Source organism: Dryobates pubescens, chromosome 6 (genome assembly GCF_014839835.1).
Source record: "Dryobates pubescens isolate bDryPub1 chromosome 6, bDryPub1.pri, whole genome shotgun sequence".
Taxonomy (NCBI): Eukaryota; Metazoa; Chordata; class Aves; order Piciformes; family Picidae; genus Dryobates; species Dryobates pubescens.
In genome coordinates this window covers 17,451,878-17,479,506 of record NC_071617.1, presented here as the reverse complement: position 1 = coordinate 17,479,506, position 27,629 = coordinate 17,451,878, and the positions used below count along the sequence as shown (strand labels likewise).

The following is a 27,629-nucleotide window of genomic DNA, read 5'->3' as shown; positions in this document are numbered from 1 at the left end:
ACTTTGGAATTCCTGTTTTAAATGTGCTAATCAGTCTATGGCTTTATGTAATTAATGGGTAAGAGGGCTTCCTAACACTGTTGGAACAAATAGTGTAATTTCCCTGAGGAGCTGTAACATTCCTATTAGTATGTATTGGTGTCACATTGCTGTAAAGCTGATCAATTCTTCTAGGTGCAGTCAAGAACTGTGTAACTGGGACTTTGGCAGCTGCTCCTGAATTGAACTAGTAATGTGCTGAATGCAAACTCATAGCCTGTGTGGAAGACATTAAGGATGTGAAGAAGCAAGTATGTGAATGCAGCTCATTTCCCCAGCAGTTTTTTTTTCATTTGCTTTTGTCTTTATGTAATGTAGGCAAACAATGCCAGTGATCCTTGGTCCAGCTGGAATGTTGGGAAGTCTGGGAACTGGGATAATGGGAACACTGACAGCTGGACGTCGAAAGCTGAAAGTGCACCTGGCCAGAGAAACAGTGCTTCAAATAACTGGGAGACAGCAGCAGCATTTGGTCATCCGCAGGCATATCAAGGACCAGGTGTGCTAATAATGAATGCCTTAGAGGAGGTGGACAGTAGAACAACTGCTTAATCTTTTGTGGCTATAGTTCATGGCTTTAAAAAAACCAACCAACCAAACCCAACATAACCAGTTTCCTAGTAGCATGTTGCCATGTGTGTAAACTGGACACTCAAATAACAGAGTTATGAGAATAATCTCATCCACAGTAACAGACACCTCAAAATGTATAGGAATCTGGCAAGCCATCTTGTGCACACATGTTCCGTTCTCAGGCCTATTGTTCAGGTTACATAACTGGAACTTGAACACCCTTGAATTTGTGCCCTCAGGGCTGTGAAGAAGTAGTCTCTAAAATCCTTACTTTTAGGAAATTACTAGCCTTTCAAAAGGCTTCTCTAGCTTTTTTGTTTTGGTAGTAAAGGCCTGAAATAAGGTAGCTCCACAGGGGAATGCTGATGTGGAGTATGAGTATGGAATTCATCTTGATATACCAGCACCTCTTTCTTTTATTTTCTCCCTCTCCCTTCCCCCCCAGTGAATGCACTCTCCCTCAGTGAATTTCTAATGTAGGTTATATTTGATGGGGATGATTTATTAATTGAAGAAGAATCATAAAACAGAAGGCTGAACTAGCTTTTAATACACTTACCACGTTGATTGTGTATGAGTGCTGAGATAGCTGCTTCTGCTTTTAAAGAAACATATATTTAAGTTCCTCCTTTCCCTACCCCCTCCTGTACTTCAGCAGCTGCTGATGACGATGATTGGGATGATGACTGGGATGATCCAAAATCAACTTCACCATCTTATCTTGGTTATAAGGAGACTGAGACACCAGAGGCTGGTGGGGTCCAGCGTGGAAATTCACGTGCAGCTGCTATGAAGTTACCACTTAACAAGTAATGGAAAATGCTGGGAAAATGTGCATATACTGAAGGGAATTGGAGTTTGTCAAGATGTGTAAATATATGGCCATTCAATGTACATATTACAGGTTTGAAGTAAAAATGGAGATGGATTTGTAGCTCAGCATTCTTGCTGTGTGGTCAGATCCGTGAAAGCCTGAAAGTAAACAACAAAGCTGTATAATACTTTGGAGGTGTTACATAGGCAAATTACACTATTTGCATGTCTGAACTTCTGGATCTATTGGTCTTTAAAATGTAACTGTCTTTAACACTGTGTGTGAATATGAAAGGTGAGAGATGGCTTGTCCATACAACAAGGCTGATCAGTCATGTTGCCCTAGAGTTCTTGAACGATTTGAATTGCTTGGAATAGCGGAGACCAGCTCCGCTCTCCTGTGTTTGTGCATCACCCAAGCTGATTCTTGAGCCACAAACAGAGCTTGAATTTTAAATTTTTTTTTTTTAAATTTTTTTTTTTTTAATATAATCTTACAATAGCATGGAGCTTTGTCAGGGTTAGGCTAGCAGTATCTCATGTTACAACTTAATATTTGGTTATTCTAAAACTATTCTTACTGTGAGAAGCTACTGTGTAGTAATCTTTAAATAGATGAAAGCAGAATGGAAAAGGGTTATAGATTGATGGTCTCCTTGGGCAGGTAACTAAAAGTAACAACTAGTCATGCAGAAACGGTTGATTTAGTTTTTCAGTGGAGGCTTTGTCCGGTTTTGCAAGTGTAACTCTGTGTATTTGTGGCACCTACTTGTTGCAAATCTATTAAGTATAACCAGCATAACTATAACTTAAGAGCATTATTTCTCTGAAGGAAGTCCTGTTTTATTGCTCCTGTTTCTGCAATCAGTCAGTAGGTTGGCAGTACTTGCAAGGCTAAATATCTTCCTAATTTGAAAGAGAACCACCGTTTGCTTTTTGGAAGTGTGTGTGTGCTGGACATCACTTGCTAAAACTTCTTTGTTTTTTCAGGGTAAATTTCTGGTTAAGTAATTCACATCAATTCTTTTCACTAGTTGAGCCCGCAGTGGTAGGTAATTCTGCATATGTCAAAGGCAGGCAAATAGAGGTTAATCTCATCACTTTGTTTTACTGTCAGATTTCCTGGATTTGCAAAACCTGGAATGGAGCAGTATCTATTGGCAAAGCAGCTAGCAAAACCCAAAGAAAAAATTCCCATAATTGTAAGCTGGGGCTGTGTGTGGGTTTTAGGTATGGGTGGTGTGGTTTATTTTGGGGTTGGTGGTTTGGTTTGTTAATTAAGGGGTGGTTTTTTTTGGGGGGGTGGTTTGGGGGTGGGGTTTTTGTTTGTTTTATGTGGGGTTTTTTGTTTGGTTATTTGGTTTGAGTTGTGTTTTTGGTTTTGTGGTGGTTAGTTTTGTTTTTAATCCTCCTCACCCTTCTACTTTTTTCCCTTTTAATTTATAGCTTCAGGGTTGCTATACCTATTTGGGTCAGAAGAAACTGACACTGAACATATAATTAGAAATAAAAATGTCATAATAAAACTGTGTTATTTAAGTAACTTAAGTAACTTTAAGTAATTTAAGTATTCTAAGGTCATGGTAGCGTTCATTTCAGATTAATATCGCTGAGGGATTTGTTTGGAGACAAGTCTCAACTTCTTTTTTTTTTTTAATTGCTATTTTCAGGTTTGTTTTTTTTATTAATCTGAATCTGCATTACTTGAGAACAAACCTTTTGGGGATTTGGAGGCAGAGCAAGTGCATTGCACTGCACTGTCTATTTGTTATCTCGAAAGTTATCCAATGCATAGAAGTTACATTCACAGTCAGGTATTCAGTCATGGTCAGGTCATCTTCTCCTCTGAAAAAAAAACAAGCTCTCCTAGATCTATGCTGCTCTGGTGAAATGTGGTTGAATTAATAACCTCTACAATTCACCACTATTTGGGAAAATTAAAAAAGAAAATCAAACAGTAAGATAAACACAACTGTGGTCAATCATCTCTGATTGCAAGGAGACCCTCTTACTTACTGGCTTATCTCAGTGAAATCAATGGAAACTTTCAAGTGAAGAGAGAAAGTACTTGTCTTCACGTTTGCAGCTGGTGCTGCATCATGCATTTAAAGATATTTGCCATTTTTTACAGATTGGTGATTATGGCCCAATGTGGGTTTATCCTACCTCTACATTTGACTGTGTGGTGGCAGATCCCAAAAAAGGTTCCAAAATGTATGGTCTCAAGAGCTACATTGAGTATCAGCTGACCTGCACTGTAAGTGTTTGTGAAACAGGATCTTTTCTTTTGCAAATATGGGTCATCTTGACATACCAATAATACAAACTGTACTGTTTATATTGTATTGGCTTGATAACAGGCTCGTAAATGGCAGTTGTCACACATTCTTCCCTGAAGAGTTACTTTGTTCTAGCATTTCAGGTTCTTCTGTAGTTACAGATTTAAAGGTCCAAATCATAAATTTCATTTACATTCCACTTATTTACTGTTCTGGTCACACTCATTTCATGTCACCCTCTGTAGGTGCCTGTCAGAATTCAGAGCTGTGTTTCTTTTACAGAACACTAATCGGTCTGTCAACCACAGATACAAGCACTTTGACTGGCTGTATGAGCGTCTCTTGGTTAAATTTGGATTAGCCATTCCAATCCCATCTCTTCCAGACAAGCAAGTAACAGGTAATTATTTTTCAGTCATGTATTCATGAGATAGGAAAGAAGGAAATTACGTTGTACAAGGTTGGGTTATTTCTGACTTTTTGTTTTTCTCACTGGGGTTTTTTTGGGGGGTTTGTTTTACAAAAAACCCCAACCTTTCACCATTCAGAATTTGTGATGAGTTATGATGGCCTGTTGATAATAAAATATGACCACTAAGAGCATAATTTCAGAACTCAAGTTTATATAGCTAGTCCAATGATTTAAAAAGAAAAAAAAATCCAACCAACCAAAAAAATGTAGTTACTACTGCTGAGAATATTTGTTATTGAAGAGATAATACATATGTTCCCTACTTGCTGACTGCCTTCAATTGTTTTGAGGGGGGCTTGTGTGTGATGATTATTTATTTGTTTGGTTTCTTTAGTGTTTGAATGTAAATGCATTGTAGGTACTTTGAAGCAAACTGCCCAGAAGAAAGGGAGCATCCCCTGACAAACTGGGTCTTTGCTCACAAGTAAACATTGCAGGTGTTTCTCCCATTGGTCAATTCTATATTTGATTTAGAAAGCATCTTTAATTTGTATAACATTCTGCTCTGGCCTGATGTCAGTGCAGCTTGACTAAGCTGAAGTTTCTGCAAGTCTTTGACTCCAGTGAGTGGGATTGGACCTTGTAAATGCTCAAAAGTTCAGTCATTGCAACAGAACATGGAAGTGTCTGTGCATTTTCAATAGTCACTGGCATCCTTTCTACAAGTGTGTGCTGGAGTGCTTGTGAACAAAAGCACTGGACACCTGTATAGGAGGAAAATGCACTACTTCTGTCAATTTATGTTTGTGTGTTTTCTAGTATGTTTTTTAAACAGCCTTTAAGACAAACAGCCAAAACCAAACGTACAAAAGCTGACATGTAGCCAACCATGAGCTGTGGGCATCACTGAAAATGCAGCAGCTCTGCTGTGTTTGAAGAAAGCTAAGCATTGATGCAGATGCTGGGATAAACATGGAGCAGACTGAAAACTGAGGAAGTGATTTCTTCCCTTCCCCTCCCCTTAGCTTCATGTTTAGAATTCACCAGTACTGGTCAGGACATGGGTCAGGATCCAGGATTAGCTGGTGGCGATATGCCTAATGATTAGGACTTAAGTTCCAAATGTTACTGTGCCTGTTGCAGTGCATTCCTTATGCTGGCAGGAATGCTGTGGAGATTTCGGCATAGATTAAGAGTGGAGCAAGGTATTACTGCAGGTTATATAATATCTCTTTCATAGTAGTTGATTTATTCATTTAAAAAAAAGTTAATACACACACACACACAAAAGAAAAAAGCCAAACAAAAATACCCACAAAACCAACAAACCAATTAAACAAAACCAAAACTAACAAAAAAAAAATCAAACCAAAAATCAATACAGAATCCTCAACCTTGTGGGGAACTCCTGCTGTAGTAACTGTACAGTAGAATTATATCCAAAGAGTACTAAAGGTTTGTCATCTGTACTTCTATGGAAATTAGAAGAGGGGGGTGCTGGAGGACTCTCTCATTTGTTTGAAATGCATCCTGTTTGCTGTGTACTTTAGAAGTCAGTGCATTTTTTTCCTAATGCAGAGAAGATTCTCTTAAGGCATAGTTTGTGTTTACAATCTAAAGGTTCTTGTAAGTAGAATACATAGAATAAACCAGGTTGGAAGAGACCTTCAAGATCATCGCGTCCAACCCATCAACCAATCAAACACCACCCAAACAACTAACCCACGGCACCAAGCACCCCATCAAGTCTCCTCCTGAAGACCTCCAGTGATGGTGACTCCACCACCTCCCCAGGCAGCCCATTCCAATGTGCAATCACTCTTTCTGTATAGAACTTTTTCCTAACATCTAGCCTGAACCTCCCCTGGCGCAGCCTGAGACTGTGTCCTCTTGTTCTGGTACTGGCTGCCTGGGAGAAGAGACCAACATCCGTCTGTCTACAACCTCCCTTCAGGTAGTTGTAGAGAGCAATAAGGTCACCCCTGAGTCTCCTCCAGGCTAAGCAACCCCAGCTCCCTCAGCCTCTCCTCGTGGGGCTTATGTTCCAAACCCCTCACCAACTTTGTTGCTCTTCTCTGGACTCGTTCCAGCAAGTCAACATCCTTCCTAAACTGAGGGGCCCAGAACTGGACACAGTACTCGAGGTGTGGCCTAACCAGTGCAGTGTACAGGGGCAGAATGACCTCCCTGCTCCTGCTGGCCACACTGTTCCTGATGCAGGCCACCCTGATGCAGTACACCCTGATGATGCAGTGCCTGCTTGGGGAAAATATTTACTTATTTAAATAGATGATGTTAGAAATCTCTTAACTACTCAAAACAGTCTGACATGTATGTATTCAAACTGGTTTGTATGTAGGATTTATTGGTAGTTTGTGGTGGTTTTCTCCCCAGCATGTGTACCTATCTAGAAATATGTTTATGGAAAGCTTTTTAATTTGGTATTAGTATCTGAGCAGTCCAATTTCAAATGATTTGTTAGCTAATACATGAAAACTTGGAAAATCCATAGTTCCTTCTACTCCAACTTTTTGAGCTTTACATGGACCAAGGCTTCACTAGACTATATCAGAAAAAATGCCTGCATTGAGTTTGTGCCTGGCTTCTGTCCTGCATCATCTAAATACCAAAATTTTTTGTCTCTGTCCCACACCCCCCCTTCACCCCCCCAAAATATTATTTGTATTGTGAGTATTAGGGTATTTTAGTATTTTCTGACTATGTCTATAAGGAAAGGTATTCCTGGTCAGTAACCAGTGTACTGTGATTTAAGGTTCTTCTGACTTGTCAGCGCAATGTTTCCTCCTTGTAAGTCTTTTAGCCATTAAATGGTTAACAACTTGCCAGATGAATTACAGAGTCTGCTTTCACGTAAAGTAAAATAAGAAGCAGCTGAGGGTGCTAGAGTAGGAATGTAACAATTACTGTTCACTGTGTGCTAGGCCGCTTTGAAGAAGAGTTCATCAAAATGCGGATGGAGAGACTGCAGGCTTGGATGACAAGGATGTGTCGCCACCCTGTTGTCTCAGAAAGTGAAGTTTTCCAGCAATTTCTCAATTTCCGAGATGAGAAGGTAGGAAATAAAGTTCACACAGACTGAGTTCAGCTTTGTAGCCTTCTCCTTTGTCTGCCCTCCTGTGGGCAGTAGTGAAGAGCTACTAAGGCTTTGCTGACTGGGCAAAACGAGGCACACAGTTGTGTGTGATGTGCTATGGAGCATTCCTGCAGAAATACTCTTCAAAGTAGCTTTGTTGACAGACTTGTAAGGACAGTTTGTGTTCTCCATCAGAACAGAAATATGACAACTTTTTTGGCTGCTGCCCTGATATTTCTCTGTTGGTCTTGCTGTAATTACTGTGGTTCTTTAACTGGCATTACTTTGCTGACAGGTGTCTCATCCTGTATTATACATTAAAAACAACTCTTTCCTCCCTCAAACCCACAAATTTTTACTAGAATGGGTTGTAATAGCATTATGTTGCAGTCTTACCTGATACAACCAGACCTTTATTTGCACACACACACAGCATTTTTTTAGTTTGGGGTTTTTTTTAAGAGGTTTTAATATCTTCACCTTCAGTACATCATAGTTACAGAGCTTTAGCTCAGTCATAAGAAACTAATTTAGGCATCATCTTACAAGGAAATAAACAGAAAAACTGTGCAGCTTTCTTCTCAAAATGATCATAGTTCTAAATACAAGTAGGTTTTGATGAAAAAATAAATGATCCTTGGAAGTTTTTAAGACCAGACTGGATAAAGCCCTGAGTAACTAGACTCACAGCTGACCTTTTTTGAGTAAAAGGTTGGACTACATACATACCTCCTGAGGTCATTTTCAACCAGAATTATTCTGTGATGCTCTAAGTAGAGGCTTAGTAACATAGCAGCAGTAGCATAGTAAGTAGCAGTCTGAATGCTACTGGATGGCCAGTAAGCCATCCAGTAATGCTATTTGGATGGGCAGTGGCGAGTTGTATGGTTGTGCTAGGTATTCAGCAGTTCTTAGTATCTCGCTTAGGGACTGATATAAACAGAACAGATGATGTAATACATGTGAAATTTTCGACCTTTTCATCTATTCCCACTAAAACTTGAGTATGGCAATTGCATAATAGTCTCATGATCCTGAGAAGCTTCTTGTTTCAGCTGTTTCTGCACATGCAATAGTGCTGATTATACTTGCTCTTACACTGTATTTCAGAAATACACAAGAAGGGTCTGTTGACCCCAGAATCTAGAAAAGAAGCTGCACCAAGAGAAAAGGGGTAAACCCTTGGCCCTGCTGAAACTGTTATTTAAAACTTTTAATTTATGTGTGGTGTGCTGGTTAACTTCTAAACGTTTCACTCGCTGCTTAAGTATGTGCCCTTGTACTCCTACACCTTGGTCCAAGTTTGGCTGTTGTTTTTTTGCTCTGCTTCCCCCCCCCAAGGAATGGAAAACTGGAAAGCGGAAGGCAGAAAAAGATGAAACTGTAGGAGTCCTGATCTTTTCTACAATGGAACCAGAAGCCCCTGACCTGGATATGGTAGAAATGTAAGGTGCTTTCTTTTTGTATGGATATTATGCATCTGGTTATACCACAGATACTGAGCTAATGTAGGATAGTAAGCATGTACATATGTTCATGGATTTGAAGAAGTATTCATAAAGGCAGAGAGGAAACATTGTTTGGATGTAAGTTTTTAATATCAACTCCTCCAAAACTTGGTGGAACTCCATGTGATGTCTCTGGCTTCAGTGGTGGAATACAGTTCCTGGAAAGATTTATGCAAAACTAGTTGACAAGACAGAGTACTGCCAGATCCTATGGAGTTTTGTATTGCTATGGAAGTATATTTTGATCTTTAATCCTTCAACCACTAATAGTTCCAAAGCATGCTGCACTTACCAAGTAGCTTAGGATAGCTGTAAGTTGACCATGAAGGAAAACAATGTTTCAGTAAAATACCTGTATATGATGTGCACACACCATGATTCTAATATTTGGAATACATGGAAAGCTATTAAAAGTGAAACCAGTTTGCATTTAAAGGGGTTTACTACAGTTTTGAGGTATCCTTCTGAAGTGAAAATGGGTATATATTATATATACATACGCTTTGAGGTGTAGTTCTCTTGATAGTAGACCCCTGGGTTTCATGGAGTGAAAGACTGGATTTATTCTGTAGCCTTTCTTTCACTCCTTCAGGTGAAGTATTTTTTCCCTAAAAGATAGTGTGCATTATTTGCTTTCCAGGTTGATGTAGAGCATAGAAACTGGGATAATGTTTCATGGGGATGAAGGTGCTTCTGTTAACCTGCTTTTTGGGTTTGCTTTTTCCAAATGCCACAGAGAACAGAAATGTGATGCAGTGGGTAGGTTCACCAAAGCAATGGATGATGGAGTTAGAGAGCTGCTCACAGTTGGACAAGAGCACTGGAAAAGGTGTACAGGGCGTAAGTGTCCCTTCTGAACTCAGCAGTCATTTCTCTCTTACTTGGTGGTTGTTGGGGGGGGGTTGTAACTGGGTATTTTTTTGTTTATAGTCCAAGGAAATCATGAGAAATATATGGAGTTCTGGCTTCTTTCAGTGTCTGAGAATATAAATTGAGCGAGTTCTTCGTGGTTTTGGTTTTGTTGTGTTTTGGGGTTTTTCTGGGTTTTGTTCTTTTTCTCATAACAGAAGTATCTAGTCCCTGCCATAGGCTTAAAAATACTCAATTTTAGTAATCCATTTAAAGCCCTTGTTGGACCTGGTCTTATATATTGTCAGTTACCTACATTTTAGTGACGTTGAAATCTGAAATTACTGCATTTTATTAACCCCTTAATTAGGATTCTTGCATGCCAGGAGGAGTGCTTTAAAGATGAAATTAATTTAAAAAAAAAAAAAAAAAAAAAAAACCTTGATTCTGACTTAATCTTTAGACCACTTCTTTTTCTCCTATCTTGTCTCTTCCTTCCCACAGATATTTAGGGTTGCAGAACTTCACACCAAGTCCCTATGACTCTGCCTGGGCTCTAATTTCCTAGTCCACAGCAGTGTTCAGTGTTTGTGGCCACCACAAGGCAGCTATTGAAAGGAAGCAGGTACTACAGCTGAGGATCATGATAAGAAACACTTCAGGGCAGGCTGTAGTGTCTGGCAAACAAATATCTGTCACATAAATCTCCTCAAATCTCATCCACTTTTTCATTCCCTTTGTTATTTTTTTTTTTTTTAATCCTCTTTTTAATTTCTGATTAAAAAAAACACCATTGTCCCCAGACCTGGGAGTCAGTACATCTCCTGAGTTTGCTGCTTTCCAGTCTAACATTGCAGCTGAAATATCTGGAGCTGACTGGAGGGAATGGAAAGTTACAGAAGCCCATTCTCTGCTGGCAGTGATCACATTAGAACTTAGTGTCTCTTGGATGTGAACTCCAAATTACTTACGTTTTGCCGCTTCTGAATAAGACGACTTCCTTTTACACATCACTGACTCTACTGCTAGTCAAAAACAGTCTGACACAGGACACAGCTCTAACGCTGTACAGATTTCACGTCAGTAGGAAGTGATACTGAGGGGAAAACAGAAGGCAGAGGAAGGAACTAAGTCACTCAGATAAGACCAGGAAAATGGCATTGCTTTGCAATTACAAAAGAAATGATCAAACCCTCCAGAGTTTAGGGCTGGCTGTGGCTCGTGCTTTACAGCAGAAATTCAGTATTTTCTTCACTGCTAAAATCTCCATAACCATACAACATTAGTGCTTTAGGTATGGAATGACTCTTCTCACAGCTATTATTAATTAGCTACCACAAACACAGTAACTCATTGATTGTGTTAAGATTTTAACCTTGAACCTTCCACACATACTGAATGGAAAAAGGAAAACGGTAAATTGGGACATTGGAAGTGGAAGAAGTTCAGTAGCCTCTTCCATCTTCAGCTCCTCATTAGAAGTATCCAGAGCAATTGTTTGATGCACTCAATTCTATGATCTTTTCAGTGGCTGACAGTGGAAACATGTTTACAGTGAAAAAACCCCACCCCACACAATGTTCTTCACTGAAGTTTACACTGAGGATTCAGTATCAAGTTAATGGCAGATAACAGAATTCCAGTGCTCTGAATAGTAGCTGCTGTATACAAAGTGCCAGTTCTTATAAATTTAACTTGATCAACAAAAATCACCAAGTTTAAGAGGTTTGTAGTTTTGGATTTTGTGGTGTGTTTTTAACCACCCAAAGGGATTCTTCTGTGAAAATCAGATTGAGTGGGATGCTAGAAAAACTAAAAGACCTCTTACTTACCTGGACAGTGTACTCTGTACACATATTTGAAAGCAAAAAGTGCATCTACTTGATTTTCTGGGGGTTTTTTTCTGCTAGTGTAGGTAGCTTATAGAAAAATCAGTTTTGCTTTTTAGGTTATTTGAAATGTTAATAACGAATGCACTCATAAATCACAGCTTATTGACTTCATTGTGAGAAAGCAGGTTATCCATACATTTTCAATAAAATGGTAATGACCCCCAATTTATTATTCAGATACTTGCATCAGTTTTTATCCCTAGATAATATTGGTTTCGAATACCTTTAAATATAAAGTCCATGATTTGAGGAGAGTTTAGGTATTCTAGGTCTGTATAATAATCTCCTCTCTTAAAGTATTAACGATATCTGTTCTCTGCATCATACCAGCACTTCCTCCCTGTTCTAGGGAGATAGTCTGCTTATGAGGGGAAGGAAAAAAAAATCTGTGTGCCTGGGAGGACTGAGCTATAGGAGTACAGTGAGGGGCTGTTCTGGTGGGTTTTTTTCCTTTTTTAACTTTGTTTTGTTTTTATAGCAGTCACAGACTGTTTCCCCACCTGTTTGTGGCTTTCAAGAATCCAGATTGCAGTTGCTTTATCCAGTTTTGGAATGTCTGTAGCAGGGGAGGGGGTAAGAATGTGATTGTCATTGCTTCACTGGAGGAAATGCAAAACCTGGTTGGTTTTGACATCTACTTCTGTCAAGTTTTGAAAATGCAACAGATGTAATTTCACTTACCCTTGAAGGCTTTTGCTTCCATTTCCTTATTTTCCCAATCCTTTTTCCACTTTCAGCACTACCCAAGGAATACCAGAAGATAGGAAAGGCATTGCAGAGCCTGGCACTGGTCTTCAGCACTAGTGGATACCAAGGTACTTCTATAGCTTCGTTTCTGCTATACTTAAAAAAGATGTTTTAACTACATTATGCTACATTATGCCAAAGATCTTAATGCTTTCCTCTTTGAGCTGTAGATGCTAAACATGATTCTGGAAAAAAAAAGAAACCAAAACATTAAAACCTTGTTTTCCTTGTGTATATTATGGGGTTTATATTCTAGTCTGCAGTCTTGTTTTCTGTCACGATGATAGTCTGGTGTGTTGTTGCTGGTGGAGGAGTATAGCTTGATGTCATTGGTATATAGTCTTGTCACTGACCTGACTGATAACATGCTGTAGCTTTTTCGTCTGTTACCAATCAAAAAAGGAGAAAATGTGGACTTGAAACTGTTCTGTCAAAGAACTCTTGTGTGACTTCATGAAACTTCAGCTCCACCTGAGGATGGAAAACTTAACACAACATTTTTGTAAGCCATTATGTGGGCTGGAGGATTGCCTACTGCAGCCTTTTCCACCTTTCCTTCTCCTTTAAAAGCCCTAAAATAGTCTGTCATGTTAGGTACGAAATTTGTGGGAGGAAATAGAACATGAATTGCTTAAATGTAGTCATTAGGACAACCTTTGAATTCTGCTTTGATGTGTTAAGTCCTGCTGATGTTTTCAAGGTAACTGGAAGATAGAATTCTGCTCTTTTTAATTAGTAGGCCAGAATGGGTTTTTCAGAATAAATTATATATGGCATTCTTTGCTTTTTAATTTGAGTTCCCAGGAAGAGAGAGTGAATACAGGGCATGTATTGCTTTAAATATCTTCATCACTGCTGCCCTCACTCTGTCCTGCTTGCTGTTGATGTACAGTATCATTTAATGATTGCCTCAGGTGCAGGTCTGTGGATTAAGCAGACTTGATGCAAGAGACACAAGCATCTGTTTGTAAAACTGATCTTAGTATTTAAAAGAAGGCATAATCCTTCAAATGAAGAAGTACTTGCTGGGCTGCTTTTTCTGGACTACCAGTAGAGAGGAATGGCTCCTTCAGCCACACTTGAAGGCTGATGCAGTTTCTGGTGGGAGCTAAATCCCTTAATGATATTTTCTGAATTTTGTTTAAATACTTGAGTTCTGCAAGTTTAAGCACATAGACCACCGGAGACTGCAACAACTGATTTCATGGCACAGATATCCAGCTACTGGTTGCTGACTTCTGACAAACTGAATACCCTGATAATTGGCTCATTTGCACAGTTAGGATGGGATATATATATACTGTTCTTACCTCTTTCATCAGTGCTGCCAGCTTGCTCTGCAAAGCTTTATTTTGTGTGGTGAATGTCTAGTGCCTTCTCTTCTGATTTCCAGCCCAAAATGTTTAAGATGAGTGCATCTTGCCTGGTGCGATCTGCCTCACGCAGGCTGTTCTTAATGCTGCAGAATGAGGCTTTCTCATTAGTTGCCAACCACAGTGCTTGTTAGGAATCTGTCCCCAGTCTTTGCAGAAGCAAGGGTACCATGCTGAGAGATTTTCATTGAACTTGGCCAAAGGCCTCTCTGTACTGTCCAATCAGTTTTAAGAACACATGCTTTGAAAGTATGATCCCTGTCCAGAAATGCATGGTGGAGAGTTTCAGAATACACCTGGAAGTATCTCTCAGCCTGGCACTGCTTGTCCTGTGTCATTGCATCATATGATGCTCTTAGGTTAAGGCAGCCTTAAATACCCATGGCTTCCTTTCTGCAGTGCCAGAGCTGGGCAAATATGAGTGGCTGTGGTATGCCATTCAGCCATAGTAAGATCTCCCAATCCTACATCACCCCTCAGGAATTTTGTTAGGCAAGTTTCGCTCTCCTGCCAGCTAGCAACAGGCACATCTTGCCTTCTAAGCCGCTCGTGTGCAGAACATTATTGGTCTGAGGTGTACTTGTCAGTAGAAATTCTTGCTATGAGCACTTCCCTGGTAAATCAAACTTGATCTTTTTCCTACTCCTGGATGCTGTTAAAACATACTTTGGTAGAAAACAAAACAAGAACTCTTGTTGGCAGCACAAAAATAAAAATCTGCTTTCCCAGTCGAGCCCTGCAGAGTATTCTTGCTTCACTAGGCCAGGTGTATTCCCTCAGAGGTTGAACTGCTAGGGGATGCTTTACTAACATATCCATTGGTTTTCATCTTCAACTCTCTATGACAGTATGCAGGCCTATAAATCACTATTAGTTTCTTGTCACGGTTGGGTTACGGTATCTCTAGAATATTACTGACTATTTACCTGGTGTTTTAAAGCCCTCTCAGTTTCTCTTACCAAAAAAGAGATTGTACCAGAAAAGGGTACAGCGTGAGGAGCTGCAGATGTGTGCCTACATAGGCAAGAACCAGTGTGTGGAACGCCTTTTAATATACTACTCTTTAGCCCTGCTTTTGGAGAAGTGTGAATGCCTCTGCTAGTAGAAACTGTTAATGGACCCTGTGCCTTCTATAAGCTGGCTTTGTGCCCTTCAGCCCCCAAAATGAAAGAGGGTTAGCGTTGGGAGGATTCATCTAGATTCTTTGAACCTCAAATCTATGAAGGTCCTTTGAGTGAGTTCTGGACAAAAGGGGGAGGCTTTTCTTTCTAATTAAATACACATACTCTTTGTGGGCTTTTTTCTGTAACAGGAAAAAAAACAAACAATGTCTTTTAGGGCATTATGAAATAAACAGTAACATCTAGATCAGCCTGGCTTCTGACTCCAATTAAAGCCAATGTTTTATCCAAAACTCCAGGAGTCAGTTGCCTAAGCAGGAGCTGCTTCAAGGTTTCTTCTGAGTAGACATGAGGAAAGGGAAAAAAGGAAAATTCACAGAATTCTGAAAAAAGGAAATTCACAGTATCACAGGATAACTGAGGCTGGAAGAGACCTCGAGGATCATCGAGTCCAACCTGTCTCCACAGACCCCATGACTAGACCATGGCACCAAGTGCCACGTCCAATCCCCACTTGAACACCTCCAGGGACAGTGATTCCACCACCTCCCTGGGCAGCACATTCCAATGATGAACGACTTGCTCGGTGAAGAACTTTCTCCTCACCTTGAGTCTAAACCTCCCCTGGCGCAGCTTGAGACTGTGTCCCCTTGTTCTGGTGATGGTTGCTAGAGAGAAGAGACCAACCCCTTCCTGGCCACAACCACCTTTCAGGCAGTTGTAGAGGGTAATGAGGTCACCCCTGAGTCTCCTCTTCTCCAAGCTAAACAATCCCAGCTCCCTCAGCCTCTCCTCATAGGGCTTGTGCTCAAGGCCTCTCACCAGCCTTGTTGCCCTTCTCTGGACACATTCAAGAGTCTCAATGTCCTTCTTAAACTGAGGGGCCCAGAACTGGACACAAGACTCAAGGTGCGGCCTAACCAGTGCAGAGTACAGGGGCACAATGACTTCCCTGCTCCTGCTGGCCACACTATTCCTAATGCATTCCTTAAGTGCACCTGAAGTAATGAAATTGATCTCCCTGAAACTTACTTATTGTTATACAACAATATGAGGATAGGTTGGACCTGATGATCTCTGAGGTCTTTTCCAACCTTATTGATTCCATGATTCGATGTGCCTCATAGATCTCACAATGGGATTTCATGATCAGTAGCTTTCCCTCAAAGCTTTTAGGTTTATGACAGCAATATAATTTGATAGAACCGAAGCAACATTCAGTCATTACCTTATTCCCTTTAGGACGTATTAAAGTCTGTCTAATAAATCTCTTAACATGTACAATGTGTACTCCGTGTGTTGCAGTAAAAGAGGATAGTTCAATGTTCAAATTAATCATTACTGAGGTCAGTGTCTGGTGATTTTCAGTTGCATCGCTGATTAATGTCTATAGAATAAAACCAGAACATTTATAACAGACATAAATGTTGCCTAAGGCCAAGACTTGTCTGAAAAGATGAGAAAAGTATTTTTTTTCTTAAGCTAAAATTCAATATCTGCAAATCACACCTTCCCCTTTCTCTACCTCAATTTGCTTTCCATACTGTTGACTACATGCTTTGGACAAACTAACGAGGATGGAAAAAAAACCTGTGGTGTTTTGGGAAGGTGAAGTGGCATGAGAAAAAAAGAAGAATGTAAGGCTTGTTTCCACCTTTGTCCCACATAGCCATGTCCTGCTAGTAATGCAGTGTTACGTGCACTTGTGGTGGTGCCTAGCTTAGGGTGTGTGGTGATGTCTGTGTAGTTTGTGGGACCCTTTCATCTCTTTCATATGGTGATGAAAGTTAGAAGCTCACTCTCAAAAGTAGTGATTCTTACAGAGCTTGAAAAGATTGCCCCTTAAAGGGTCAGATATCTTGTTGGCATGGAAAAATGCTAGCTTGGCTTCATTCTGCTTCTCTGACCTTCTAACAGTTATGGTCCAGGAGCTTAGGGCTAACATGACAGCGCCACAGGGCATCATGCTTACGAGGTACGAAGAGAGGTTATTAAAAATCAGAATAGCAGGTGCCTTTGCAGCTTTGTTACTCTACCTTCTAGTGTCACTTCTCATTTTCACTCCCCTCCCATTCTGGTAACATTCCTGTTTCTCCATGTAGTGGAATACCTGTATATTTAAACTGCATATCATTATGAAATGTGGAAGTGAGTAGTGCTGGTACTGTTAGAAGAGTGTTTATGTGGTCCCTTTTAGCATTCATTGTCAACAGGATCTTCAGAGTTTTCGTTCTGCAATGACATAAAAACTGCTAATATCTTTCTAACCTCTCTGTTAGTGCTGGTTACAAAATGATGGCTAGGCATTTATTATTTTACAATAAGCTATTTAAGAAATTTGCCTGGAATTGAGGCAAAGTTCTTGCTGTAATTTGTAGAGTAATTTGATGTAATTTGCAATTTGATGCTTTCTTTTAGGAGAATCTGATCTCAATGGAGCAATAACAGAAGCAGGAAAAACCTATGAAGAAATTGCTAGTCTTGTAGCAGATCAGGTAGGAGTATTGTGAATGTATGGGCGTAGCGTGTACAAACATCACCTACTTGGATCACTTCTGACTTTATCTTTTAGCAGAAAAGTGAAAATGGCTGGTGCTGCAGACCAGTCTAATGAAATTACTATTAATGCTAATGCTTGTCAATGCACTTTCATCTTTTATACTGTCAGAGGAGCGGAATGTGACGGGAAGGTATTTATCTTGGATCAGCAAAACTCACATTTTGGTTTCGGAAATACTGAAAGTATTACTTCCCCTTTCAGTGTGTTTGTTTTGTGACATCAGTGGGCTGTCTATTTGCTGCATTTCGTTGTGTTAACGTCTAAATGCCCACTTCAGTAAAAACCTGGCTTACATGAATCTGATTGGTGTCAGTATTCAAGTCATAAATAGATGTTTAGTGTACTAAGCTTAAAGCCTCCAAAATGCAGATCCTCTTGATGACAAGGCTGAGTCTGGAAGTTCTTAAAACAGCTTTCCAAGTCATCAGCTAAGGAGATGCATGTTACATATCTGTATGTGTTCTAGTCACTCCTTTTCAGTGAAAATTTCAGGCATAACCCCTCACCTAAGTTGGTGTAGAGTAAAATAAACAACAGAGGCATTTGCTCACAGATGTTCAGTCCCTTACTCCAAAGAGTTTATGTTTTAATCAGGACTTTTTTAGCTATTAATAACTTGCAAACTTGGTTTGTGGGGTGGTTTGGGGGGTTTTTTTTCTATTCCTTTTTCCCCCTTCACCTCCCCCTTTTTTTTTCCATGATAGCTGCTTTTCTGCAATATTAATATGCTACAGATACTTTGACTAACGCTTACACCACAGATACTTGGACTAATGCTCACACTTTGTTTGTTAGCCGAAGAAAGATCTTCACTTTTTGATGGAAACAAATCATGAATATAAGGGATTTCTTGGTTGCTTCCCTGACATCATAGGAGCTCATAAGGTAGGTGAGGGGACTTTATTTTGGGGATCTTTTGGAAGGGGGCAGCAGTAATGGGACGGTAGGGAAGATCTACAGCACAAGTCGTAGCATGGTACTGTACATTTGTGCAGCAGCGTGGCTCCTAGTTTCAGAAACACTGAAAGTTTCTGTGAAAACATGTTTTGATTTTAAAATACAAAAAAGCTTAGAGGGGAGGGAAGTGTAGAACTTGGTTTTGTGACTTTATGCTGTAGCAGAGCACTAGAAGCTGCATAATTTTCTTCAGGTTAACTTCGTGTCCCAATATGGTGAATAGCAGTAGTGTGAATTTGTAGTATTTAAATCTTATGTGGTGATACTAAACCATACTAATGTTGTAGGAAAAATTGTGTATGCTTACATGGTTAGCTTACTGATATGTGATAAATAATTGCTCACTGGTCTTAGAATTTTCTTTAATACTAAAAAATAGAGAATAGGGCTAACTTCTCTGGGGGAAAAAAACCACAACAGCCCTCTTTTTTCTCTGTAGTAATATCATAAATGAGAATAATAAACCAATCAATTTTGCCATTGTATGTAGGTTTTGATATTCTAGTTTTCCTTGTGTTCATGTGCCTGCTGTAGCATATTGCTGGAAACTAAAATCTTTGAAGTATTCAATAATACATAGGTTTGGGGGTTTTACCTCTTGAAGTGTTAAACGTATAAAACAAGAACATAGTTCTGAGAACAGCAAAGATAAAAGCATATCAGATTTGTGTATTCTTTCTTCAGGACACTTATACCTCATCCCACACAATCCTTGGGGAAGAATAGCATAAAAGGAGAAGTGTTTTTAAAACTCCAAACATAAGCCTACTGCCAAGAGATGTGTAACTCGATTCTCTTGAATATCATCTGGCTCACATACATTGTGAAAGGGGAGGCATTTCTTTTTATGTTTGTGGCACAAGGATTTTCCTGAATCAAAAGTTGTACATTGCAATGAGCTGTAGTCTCTTGGAAAACAGTTTATGTAGTCTTCCCTTGTATATAGTGCAAATGAGGTTCTATCACTTGATAGTTTGAGGCTTTTGATGTCTGTTGTGTTGGTCAGCTGTATTTTGAAAAACTTAAGTTCTTTTGTTCTTTATGTATATAACCTTGTGTAGTACTGCTGTTACCAACCTGTAATTCCTAGTGACTGTGATCTTGCCTGTGTTTGAAGTCATTTTTTGCAAGCTGTTAGGACTCTTGAAAAGAAACAGAATGAAATAGCAAACTTTTGAGTGAAAATGTAGGAAGGTAGAATCAGTTGGGGGGTGTGTGTGTATATGTATATAGTGTGCAAGCTCAAAACGCAGCCAGTGGCATTTTGAATTATTATAAAGACATTTGACTGCTCTTTTAAGCTACTATTTTAATCTTTTTGCATTTTGTTTCCACAGGGAGCAATAGAAAGAGTGAAGGAAAGTGATAAATTAGTTGCAACCAGTAAAATAACACCACAAGACAAGCAGAACATGGTGAAACGTGTAAGCACCATGTCTTATGCACTACAAGGTAAACTAAATTTTGGGCTAAGTGGCAGTGTTGTAGACCTTTGAATTATGTATCCTAACTAACAAACTCTGAAACAGAATCTGTTCTACCAGGAATATAAACTGTGCAAACCCCCAAACAAAAACAACCACCACCATCCCGGACCGTTTCTTTCATTCTGAAGGGATAATGTCTCAAAAAGCCTGGGCCCTAGTCCAGGAAGCAGTTTATCATGTGCCAGAAGTGTTCTGACTCATGATTTAGTCAGACATGATCTGGTTGAGATTCATGATTTTGTGGGTAAGATTTTATTTTCTGGATGTTCTTGGAATTAACTTTTTCCTCTTTAGATCAGAGACACAGCCCACCACACTTGAAAAAACAGGGAAGCGAGGAGCTCAGTCATGCAGAATACCAAGCCCTTCCATGCATCCTGTTACGAACTTCAGTGAGACTACTCATTGCTGAGGGAGTTGCATCTTTTTTAGCTGATGCAAAGCCAAGAGTACTCGGTATTTTACAGGACAAAAGTCAGAGGAGCAAACAATTGATTTTAAAAACAAACAAGAAAACTTCCCACACCTACCTTCCAGTTCACAGTCATGCAAGAGGACTGTGCTGTAATGGAAGAGATCTCTAGAATGACTTCTGCTGTGTAGAATATCTCTTCTCCCTCTATTGGCATCTCAAATTTTTATTTCAGCTGTAAGCTGTGATCTGACAAGAGATGCAGAAGGTTGTGAAAGGTGTTATGGATTCAATAATGCTGTTTCTCAAGTTTCTACTGAAACAGACTCAGTCAGGAACAGGTCAAACACTACTGGCTGTAGGGGTTTTTTTTGAGCTAAATATTTACAGCTGTGGCTTACAACTTGGTATCTGTACCCTTAAACTGACTGTCCCAGCCAAACTCTGTTGGAAACGCTTCAGGAAAAAGCAGTTACCTCAGCAGAATAAAATCCTGTTGTACTTTTTTATCAACTCTTTGCACACCTGAGTATTGCAACTGGTTTTTCCTTAGGAAGTGTACTCCATATTTTAGCAGTTTTATGAACGGTTCCATCATAACGTGAGCGCTGCAGGCAAAGCAGGTTGTGGAAGCATGAGAACAGTAACTATGCTGGCATGGCTGGACACTGATCTTGTTACACACTAGCCTGGCACTGAGTGAAACTGCTACGCTTTTCTGAAGTGATTTGCTTTCTGTGTCTAATTGCAGCTGAGATGAATCACTTCCACAGTAACCGGATTTATGACTACAACAGTGTCATTCGTCTGTATCTGGAGCAGCAGGCACAGTTCTATGAGACGGTAAGGTGCAGTATTTCACTGCCATTTTCCTGGCACATAGGGGGCTGTTACTTTTATAAGAAACACTGGCAGCACAAGAACAGCTGTACTACAGACATTGGAATAACTCTCTATGTAAAAATATAAGAATTAGTTACAATAACATATTTTTATAGATACAGTCTTATGTGCATGACTAAGTCATATTAGATACACTAGGCCTAAAAATCAGCGTTGAGAAACATTGACACCTTGATGTTTGTACTTACTTCTTTACCCCAATGCCAGTACTAAGGTTACAAAGAATTTTAGTTCTGTGATATGCAGTAAGACAGACCTGCTGCTCTGAGTAGAAGACTACACCATTTGAATGAAAATTCTCTCCTGTGGGGTGGGAGGATGAAGGGTAGCTTCTGTGATTTTAAAGCTTGAGGTATACAAGTGTGGGGCTGGGGATACTGGCATGGTTTAGAAGGCTTATTAAATATCTTAACTCCAAGCACTTAACCTCCAACCTTAATTCTCATTTAACATTGTTCTTATGCCTCTGTTCTTTGTGGTTTGGTAAATGAAACTTGAGAACAAATTTTTTCATGTGATACGCTGGTGAGACATGAGTTTGTGCTGGAGCTTGGCTTCTATCATTTAAAGGAGTGCTATAAGCAGCTGGTTGCTCTTCACAGCAGTAAAAGGTGCCAGTGGGGCTTCAGAGGTATTAGTGGATAAAAACTTCAGGTTGCCCATCAGGTCACCTTGCTCAGTTTTTCAGGTACATCCCATGGTTTAGGCAGAGGATTTCTCTTATTTTTTTGTTTTGTTTTGTTTTAGTATCTTGTCTGTTCTATCCCACTTGCTTCTGGTTGCAGCCTCACCAGCTTCCTTGTACCAATCCTCCTTCCCCCAGTGCAGGGACACCAGATCCATTTCAGAGCTGTGGGGAGGCCACAGGAGCTCTGGTTTTGTGTGTGGCTTTGCGTTCAAGAGGGAAATGGATTTAATGAAAAATCTGCCTTGGTTCCTGTAGTCTTGCTGCATAGTGCAGTGCTAGATAACTTAATAGGCAGGATGACAGCCCTGCCTACAGTACTTTCTCCTACACAACCTGAGTGGTGAAAGCATCAAATAAACAAGGCAGAAAGTGTGTACATGAGAAGAAAAGTCTTTATATCAGAATGCTTTCAGAGCCCTATATACACAAAACCTGCAGTAAAAATGGCTTTTTTCCAGCAAATAAGGGGGAAAGTAACTTAATTTCTTAGCCTGCAGTTGTTTCTGCAGTGTGAAGTGACTGCCTCTTAAGTATGTTCTGTTTGTTTCAGATTGCACAGAAGCTGAGGCAGGCACTCAGCCGCTTTCCTGTGATGTAATCGGGAGCAGTCAACAACAAACAACAACTCCGAAGTGCTTTTCTGATTTGGGGGCAATGCCAATAAAGACTTGTTAGCCTTCTCCAGCCAAAAAGAATCCAGACCACCTGCCAAAAAATCCCAAAACAACAAATATCAGCTGTAGAAAAAAAAAAATTATTTCACATGTTGCTTTACTTTATCAGCCTCAATCGTAAGATAAGTTTCTCTTACCTGGAATGCTTTCCCATGTGTATCATTATTTAAACTTTAAAAAGCTAGATAATGCTGGAAGTTACAGGGATCTAAGTGATCAAACTGGTATATTGCCATGGACTTAATGCAGACTTCTGTCTATCAGATTTTCTTCAGAAAAGTCTTAATCAACATCAAGTTACAGATTGATCTCTTTTTTTCCTAAGTGGGAAGGCAGATGAGCTTGAGAATTAATACCCATTATATTCAGTTCAGTTTTCGAGCAGTTCAGTAGCCAGGAGGAATTCCATCGGCGTATGCTTCTGGTACATATTCCTGATAAGCTCCTGAAGGAACACTTCAAGTTTTGCTTCCCATAGGCAGCCAGGCATACTGCTCCCATTATGACTTCTGGTAAATATCATTCATTCTTCCCTTCCTTTGTTTTTCCTTTTCCTTCTCCTTCGACCTAAATCTTGTACTGTGGCACAACACCTCAGAGCTTATGTCAGGCTCTTTCTTGCTATGCACTGGTTCAGAAGACAAAGTTCAAACAAGGAAGGAGCCATTCAGGAAGGTGTGAAAAACAGTTTTCCATACTAGCACTTTGACACCCCCCCAATGTTATGGCATAAGGCACTGGTGTTCCTCAGTGGTGTACAGGGACAGCTTCACTTTTACCTCTGAGTTTGAAAGGTTTCAGCAAAAGGGACACTGCCACATCCAATCCAAAGTAGAAGTCTTCCCCAAATCCCAACTGAACTCAGGTCTTCATGTTGTAGTACAGTATGATATTGGCTTGGTTTAACTTTTTGTCACCTTTAATGCAAACTAGAAGGTGACAAAAGTACTGAATAACATCATTATTTACCACACAAACTCTCTGATTTGATTATCATCTCTTACTAAGTGGCCCAGTGCCTTCTTGCTTAATACTGAAATATCATTTCAGGCCTGAGCTTTTCAAAGCAAAAAAAAGCCACCAACAACCCTGTTCGCAGTGGGCACCAACTACAGTGATGAATTTCATGCCATAAGCAAGCAGGAAAGCCAAAATGCAGTTTTTGCTAAAGTGTGCTTAGAAAATAAACATTTTAGCAGAAACAAGTTTTTTTTTATTCTATTTTTTTTAAATATTTAAACAGGCATTTTACCAATAAGCCATTCTAAGTGACGGGTACAGCCTGCTGGTTGAATAGTTGCCTTACTGTGTTTTGCATTGGTGTTACTTCTGTGTGCTAGAAGGAAAATCGGGGTCTGCCTGAATCACCTGAAACCAAACCAAACAAGACTAAGCCTCAGTCTCGATGCTTTCCAGTGTCACGGGTTTTGTTCACGTTGTATAACAGCTTGTCTTTTCCTCCTCCCAGTCGTAGCAGTTTGCTTCCAACCTTCCATAGTGCAGTGTTGTTTGATACAGCCATTTAAATATGTACAAATTGTAAAGAATGTGTATAAATGTTTTACACCAAATGTAAGATCTGCTTGCATGTAGAAGCGGCTTATATAATAAATTGTTACAATGTGTACAGTAAATTCTGAAATCACTTTTTCAAGCCAGCATTTTTTTAGCATTTGTATATTCACTTTTTGGTAATAAAACCTCTTTGTAACAGACTCTTAATTTGGGTGGGGGAAGGGGGGAGGGGAGGGTTTACCAATCCTTGAATAGCTCCGTATGCACTAAGGTTGAAGGTTCTTTATCTTGAAGAGATTGTTTTGGAATGGAAGTGTAAGCTGTGCATTCCCAGTGCAGGGAAACCGTGACAGTAGCAACTATGTCAGAGGTGCAACATTTTGGCAAAAAACACAAATGTTCAAAGGTTTCTAGTGAAATGAAGTTAAATGATAATAAATATTTATGTATATCCACCAGACTACCTTACTTTTTTTTCCTTTGGAATCATCACTTTGCTTTTTAACAGGATGATGAAATAGGAGGCAAACCTTCCTTGTAGGCGCTTACACACACTGGCCAGCTGAGGAATGAGAAAGTATCCATGTCTCTTCCATAAAGCAGGCATCACAACTGAGCAGTATAATAGTGACTGCGAACCAGAAAAGGCTGCCATATGTTGTAAGCTTTCATTATTCAGGTCAGTCCAGCTCCTGGTTGGTGGAACCCTCCTGACTGTAAATAAGTAGCAGAGCACAGTGCTACTGTGTATTCCCAGCTTTGTGCCGGCGTGGTGTTGACCCAGAATAGAAATCAGATTGTCTTTGGTGTTTGTTTTTTAAATTAGACATCAATACTGGCTCAGTAATGTTGGCTGAGTTGAGAGAAACAGATTCTTCACGCTGAAGATGCAGTAAAACAACAAGTTAGAGGGAGACTTGAGCAGTGCCCTGCTGAATTTAATTTGTTATAGCTAATTGATTAACCTCTGGGATATCAAAAAGACTTAATACTGTTTCTTGGCTTACGCTCGAAAGCGAGTCAGACACTGGCATTATCCCAGTAACTTTGTAAAAGACATCATGCCCCGTTTCATATCTTAATTGTATATTCCGTTACTGCTAAAATACTAGATCCATTTTTCACAATAAAAATGCAGCTATACAAAGGGAAATGCTATCCATATTTCTTGTCTGCAGTTAATCCCACACAGGATTAGACTGCAGCAGCAGTCTATCATTGTTATGATGTGTGGTAGGTGTTTGGAAAAGTAGTGTACTGCAATTGCAGTATTTTTAATGTTGTACTGAGGCCTAACTTTGCAGGACTGCTGAAATTTTTACATTGCTGAGCAATTTCTGTTTTCTGTGATCAGGTAATTGAGAAAATGTTACCATAATATACACTTAATTCTGTACATTCTGATGAAATAATACACATCAATTTTACTGCTATGAAAATTAGCCCTGGTGCGGCAGAATAATTCAGCGTTAACAGCCCGGTGAAGAAAGAGGTGTCTCATGGTTTAGTCTGACATACACCAGTCACTCTGCCAGTCTGAACTGGCCAGAAGTACTCCATAGCCTTGTGGCATGCAGTCATTCACAGCAAGCTAAGCACTCACTAGGACAGCATCCTGCTGCTGCTGCCTTCTTGCCTTTCTTAGTGCATCGTGCTGAGCCATGGGAGTGTGCACCAGCGGAAAGGTAAGTGGAGGGGGGGGCTTCAATCAGTTGGCTTTTCCACTTTACATACTTCCCATATTTTTCTAGAACTCTTCTGATAAAATGAACACAAATAACTGATAGAGTTAGTACAGAACAGGAGAGAGAATCGCTTGTGCAGAAAAAGCTTGTGCCCTGTCTAATGAATTCTGAGTTACTATTTTTTTACAAATCATAGAGTGAGAGCCATAAGGCCTGGCTTCAGGTGCAGCAGTGAGATTTTTAAGGATGTCACACATTTTGTTGGAATCTCCCAGATTCCAAAACATGCCAGCGTAGCCCCTTCCAGTAAATCTTGGTGTGTTACCACTTAAAAAGCTTTCCCTCACATAGATGATCATTATATCAGTTGTGTGTATATCACATGCTACCTCTGAGCTTAGGTCTTTAGCTAGATCAGTTAACCGACATACCTAACAATTGCTACATACTGCAAGTCTCTCCTCGCATTAAAGCACGTCACCTTTCCTCCTCGGGTGCTTAAAACAAATCAAACCATTCTCTTGTTCATGCCAGGCCTGTTAGTAAAACACGGGCAGCAGGAGCGTTGTAGTTGCTGCCCTTCCCCTGGAGTCAGCTCATCTGTGCATGGTATTAATGCCCTCGTTGCTCTGCTGTATTGCTGCCTGGCTGTGTTGCTTCTGTACAGTGGTCAGATACTGTATGCAGAGCTGCTCTCACAAATGCAATGTAACTCCAACTACATTTTCAGTCTACAATACCCCGTTCTGGCTATGACCGCTGCAACCCAGACCTAGTTAAGCTCATGCAGCCTTCTTTTTTTGCTTTTAATTTACATTATATTTCAATTACTTAATAAACTTTTAGTGTAAGCCTTCAACTCCTTGTATGCCTATCTAGTAGTGGCTATATTTAGAGTACATTCACTTGAATTTATTCTGACTTCTGAATGTGAGAAATTTGTCCAAATTGTTTCTAAACTGCTTCCACTTGCAGCTCTGTATCTCCTGTTTTTAATTAGGCTAATCTTTTAGTATTTAACCTATTTACACAGGTTCTTGTCAACAAACTTGGATTAGCAGGGATTTACCCTCCCTCCTTTTTTTCTCCATCCCCCTACCCCATGGCACTCTGCACAACAGCTGTGACTCTGGAATCTTTGCAGTATCTTTGCTGGCACAAGTCAGTATCTTCAAGCTACTGAATTAAAACTGACAATTTCTTTCTTTTATAAATGTAAAAATGGTGTTTGCCTGCTTTTAACCTTCTGGGCCTTTTAACCTTTCCTCATTGGCCATACTTTTGTAAAGTACGTAATTTTATGCCTTCCTTCAGATTTCAGCTAGTGCACCTACCACCTTCCTGCTGAACTTGCTGAACTTTAGGGTCTTATCTGCAGAGTTAACAACTATTTGCTTCATGACAGACTTGATTTGCTTCTTTGAACTGATCCTATCAATCTGAAGCCAGCTTTCTCATGTTTACTAAACACTGTTCTTCCCTTACTATGGCCTGTGGCTGTGTTCTCCTGTTAAATACCTTTTTGTAAGTCATGTACTTTTCTGGCAGGGCTGAAGCAAGGTGTATTGTACTTAATGTTTTCTGTTAACAGCAGACTTTAGCTACTCTTAGAATCATAGAATCAATAAGGTTGCAAAAGACCTCAAAGATCATCAAGTCCAACCTGTCACCCCAGACCTCATGACTACTAGACCATAGCTCCAAGTGCCACAGCCAATCCCCTCTTGAACACCTCCAGGGATGGTGACTCCACCACCTCCCTGGGCAGCACATTCCAATGCCTAACAACTCTCTGTGAAGAACTTTCTCCTCACCTCAAGTCTAAATTTCCTCTGGTGCAGCTTGAGACTGTGTCCCCTTGTTCTGGTGCTGGTTGCCTGGGAGAAGAGACCACCCGCCTCCTGGCTACAACCACCCTTCAGGTAGTTGCAGACAGCAATAAGGTCTCCCCTGAGCCTCCTCTTCTCCAGGCTAAACAATCCCAGCTCCCTCAGCCTCTCTTCATAGGGTTTGTGCTCGAGGCCTCTCACCAGCTTTGCTGCCCTTCT

General features: G+C 40.0%; 1 protein-coding gene across 2 annotated transcripts in view; it reads left to right on the top strand.

The window, feature by feature from the left end:
- Nucleotides 1-23,589, top strand: part of SNX9 (sorting nexin 9) — a 60,468-nt gene extending 36,879 nt beyond the window's left edge. Inside the window, exons 5-18 of one of the 2 annotated variants that reach the window (XM_054162685.1) lie at nt 358-538; nt 1,271-1,421; nt 2,543-2,627; nt 3,557-3,682; nt 3,987-4,104; nt 7,059-7,189; nt 8,552-8,655; nt 9,455-9,558; nt 12,197-12,274; nt 17,119-17,195; nt 18,056-18,145; nt 19,555-19,669; nt 20,868-20,959; nt 22,258-23,589. In XM_054162685.1, the coding sequence (XP_054018660.1) occupies nt 358-538; nt 1,271-1,421; nt 2,543-2,627; nt 3,557-3,682; nt 3,987-4,104; nt 7,059-7,189; nt 8,552-8,655; nt 9,455-9,558; nt 12,197-12,274; nt 17,119-17,195; nt 18,056-18,145; nt 19,555-19,669; nt 20,868-20,959; nt 22,258-22,305 (1,500 nt within the window). In that variant the 3' untranslated portion in view covers nt 22,306-23,589. Of the gene's footprint in view, nt 1-357; nt 539-1,267; nt 1,422-2,542; nt 2,628-3,556; nt 3,683-3,986; nt 4,105-7,058; nt 7,190-8,551; nt 8,656-9,454; nt 9,559-12,196; nt 12,275-17,118; nt 17,196-18,055; nt 18,146-19,554; nt 19,670-20,867; nt 20,960-22,257 lie in introns of both variants that reach the window. The other variant, XM_054162684.1, reaches the window with a different exon arrangement.
- The last annotated feature ends 4,040 nt before the right edge of the window (nt 23,590-27,629 follow it).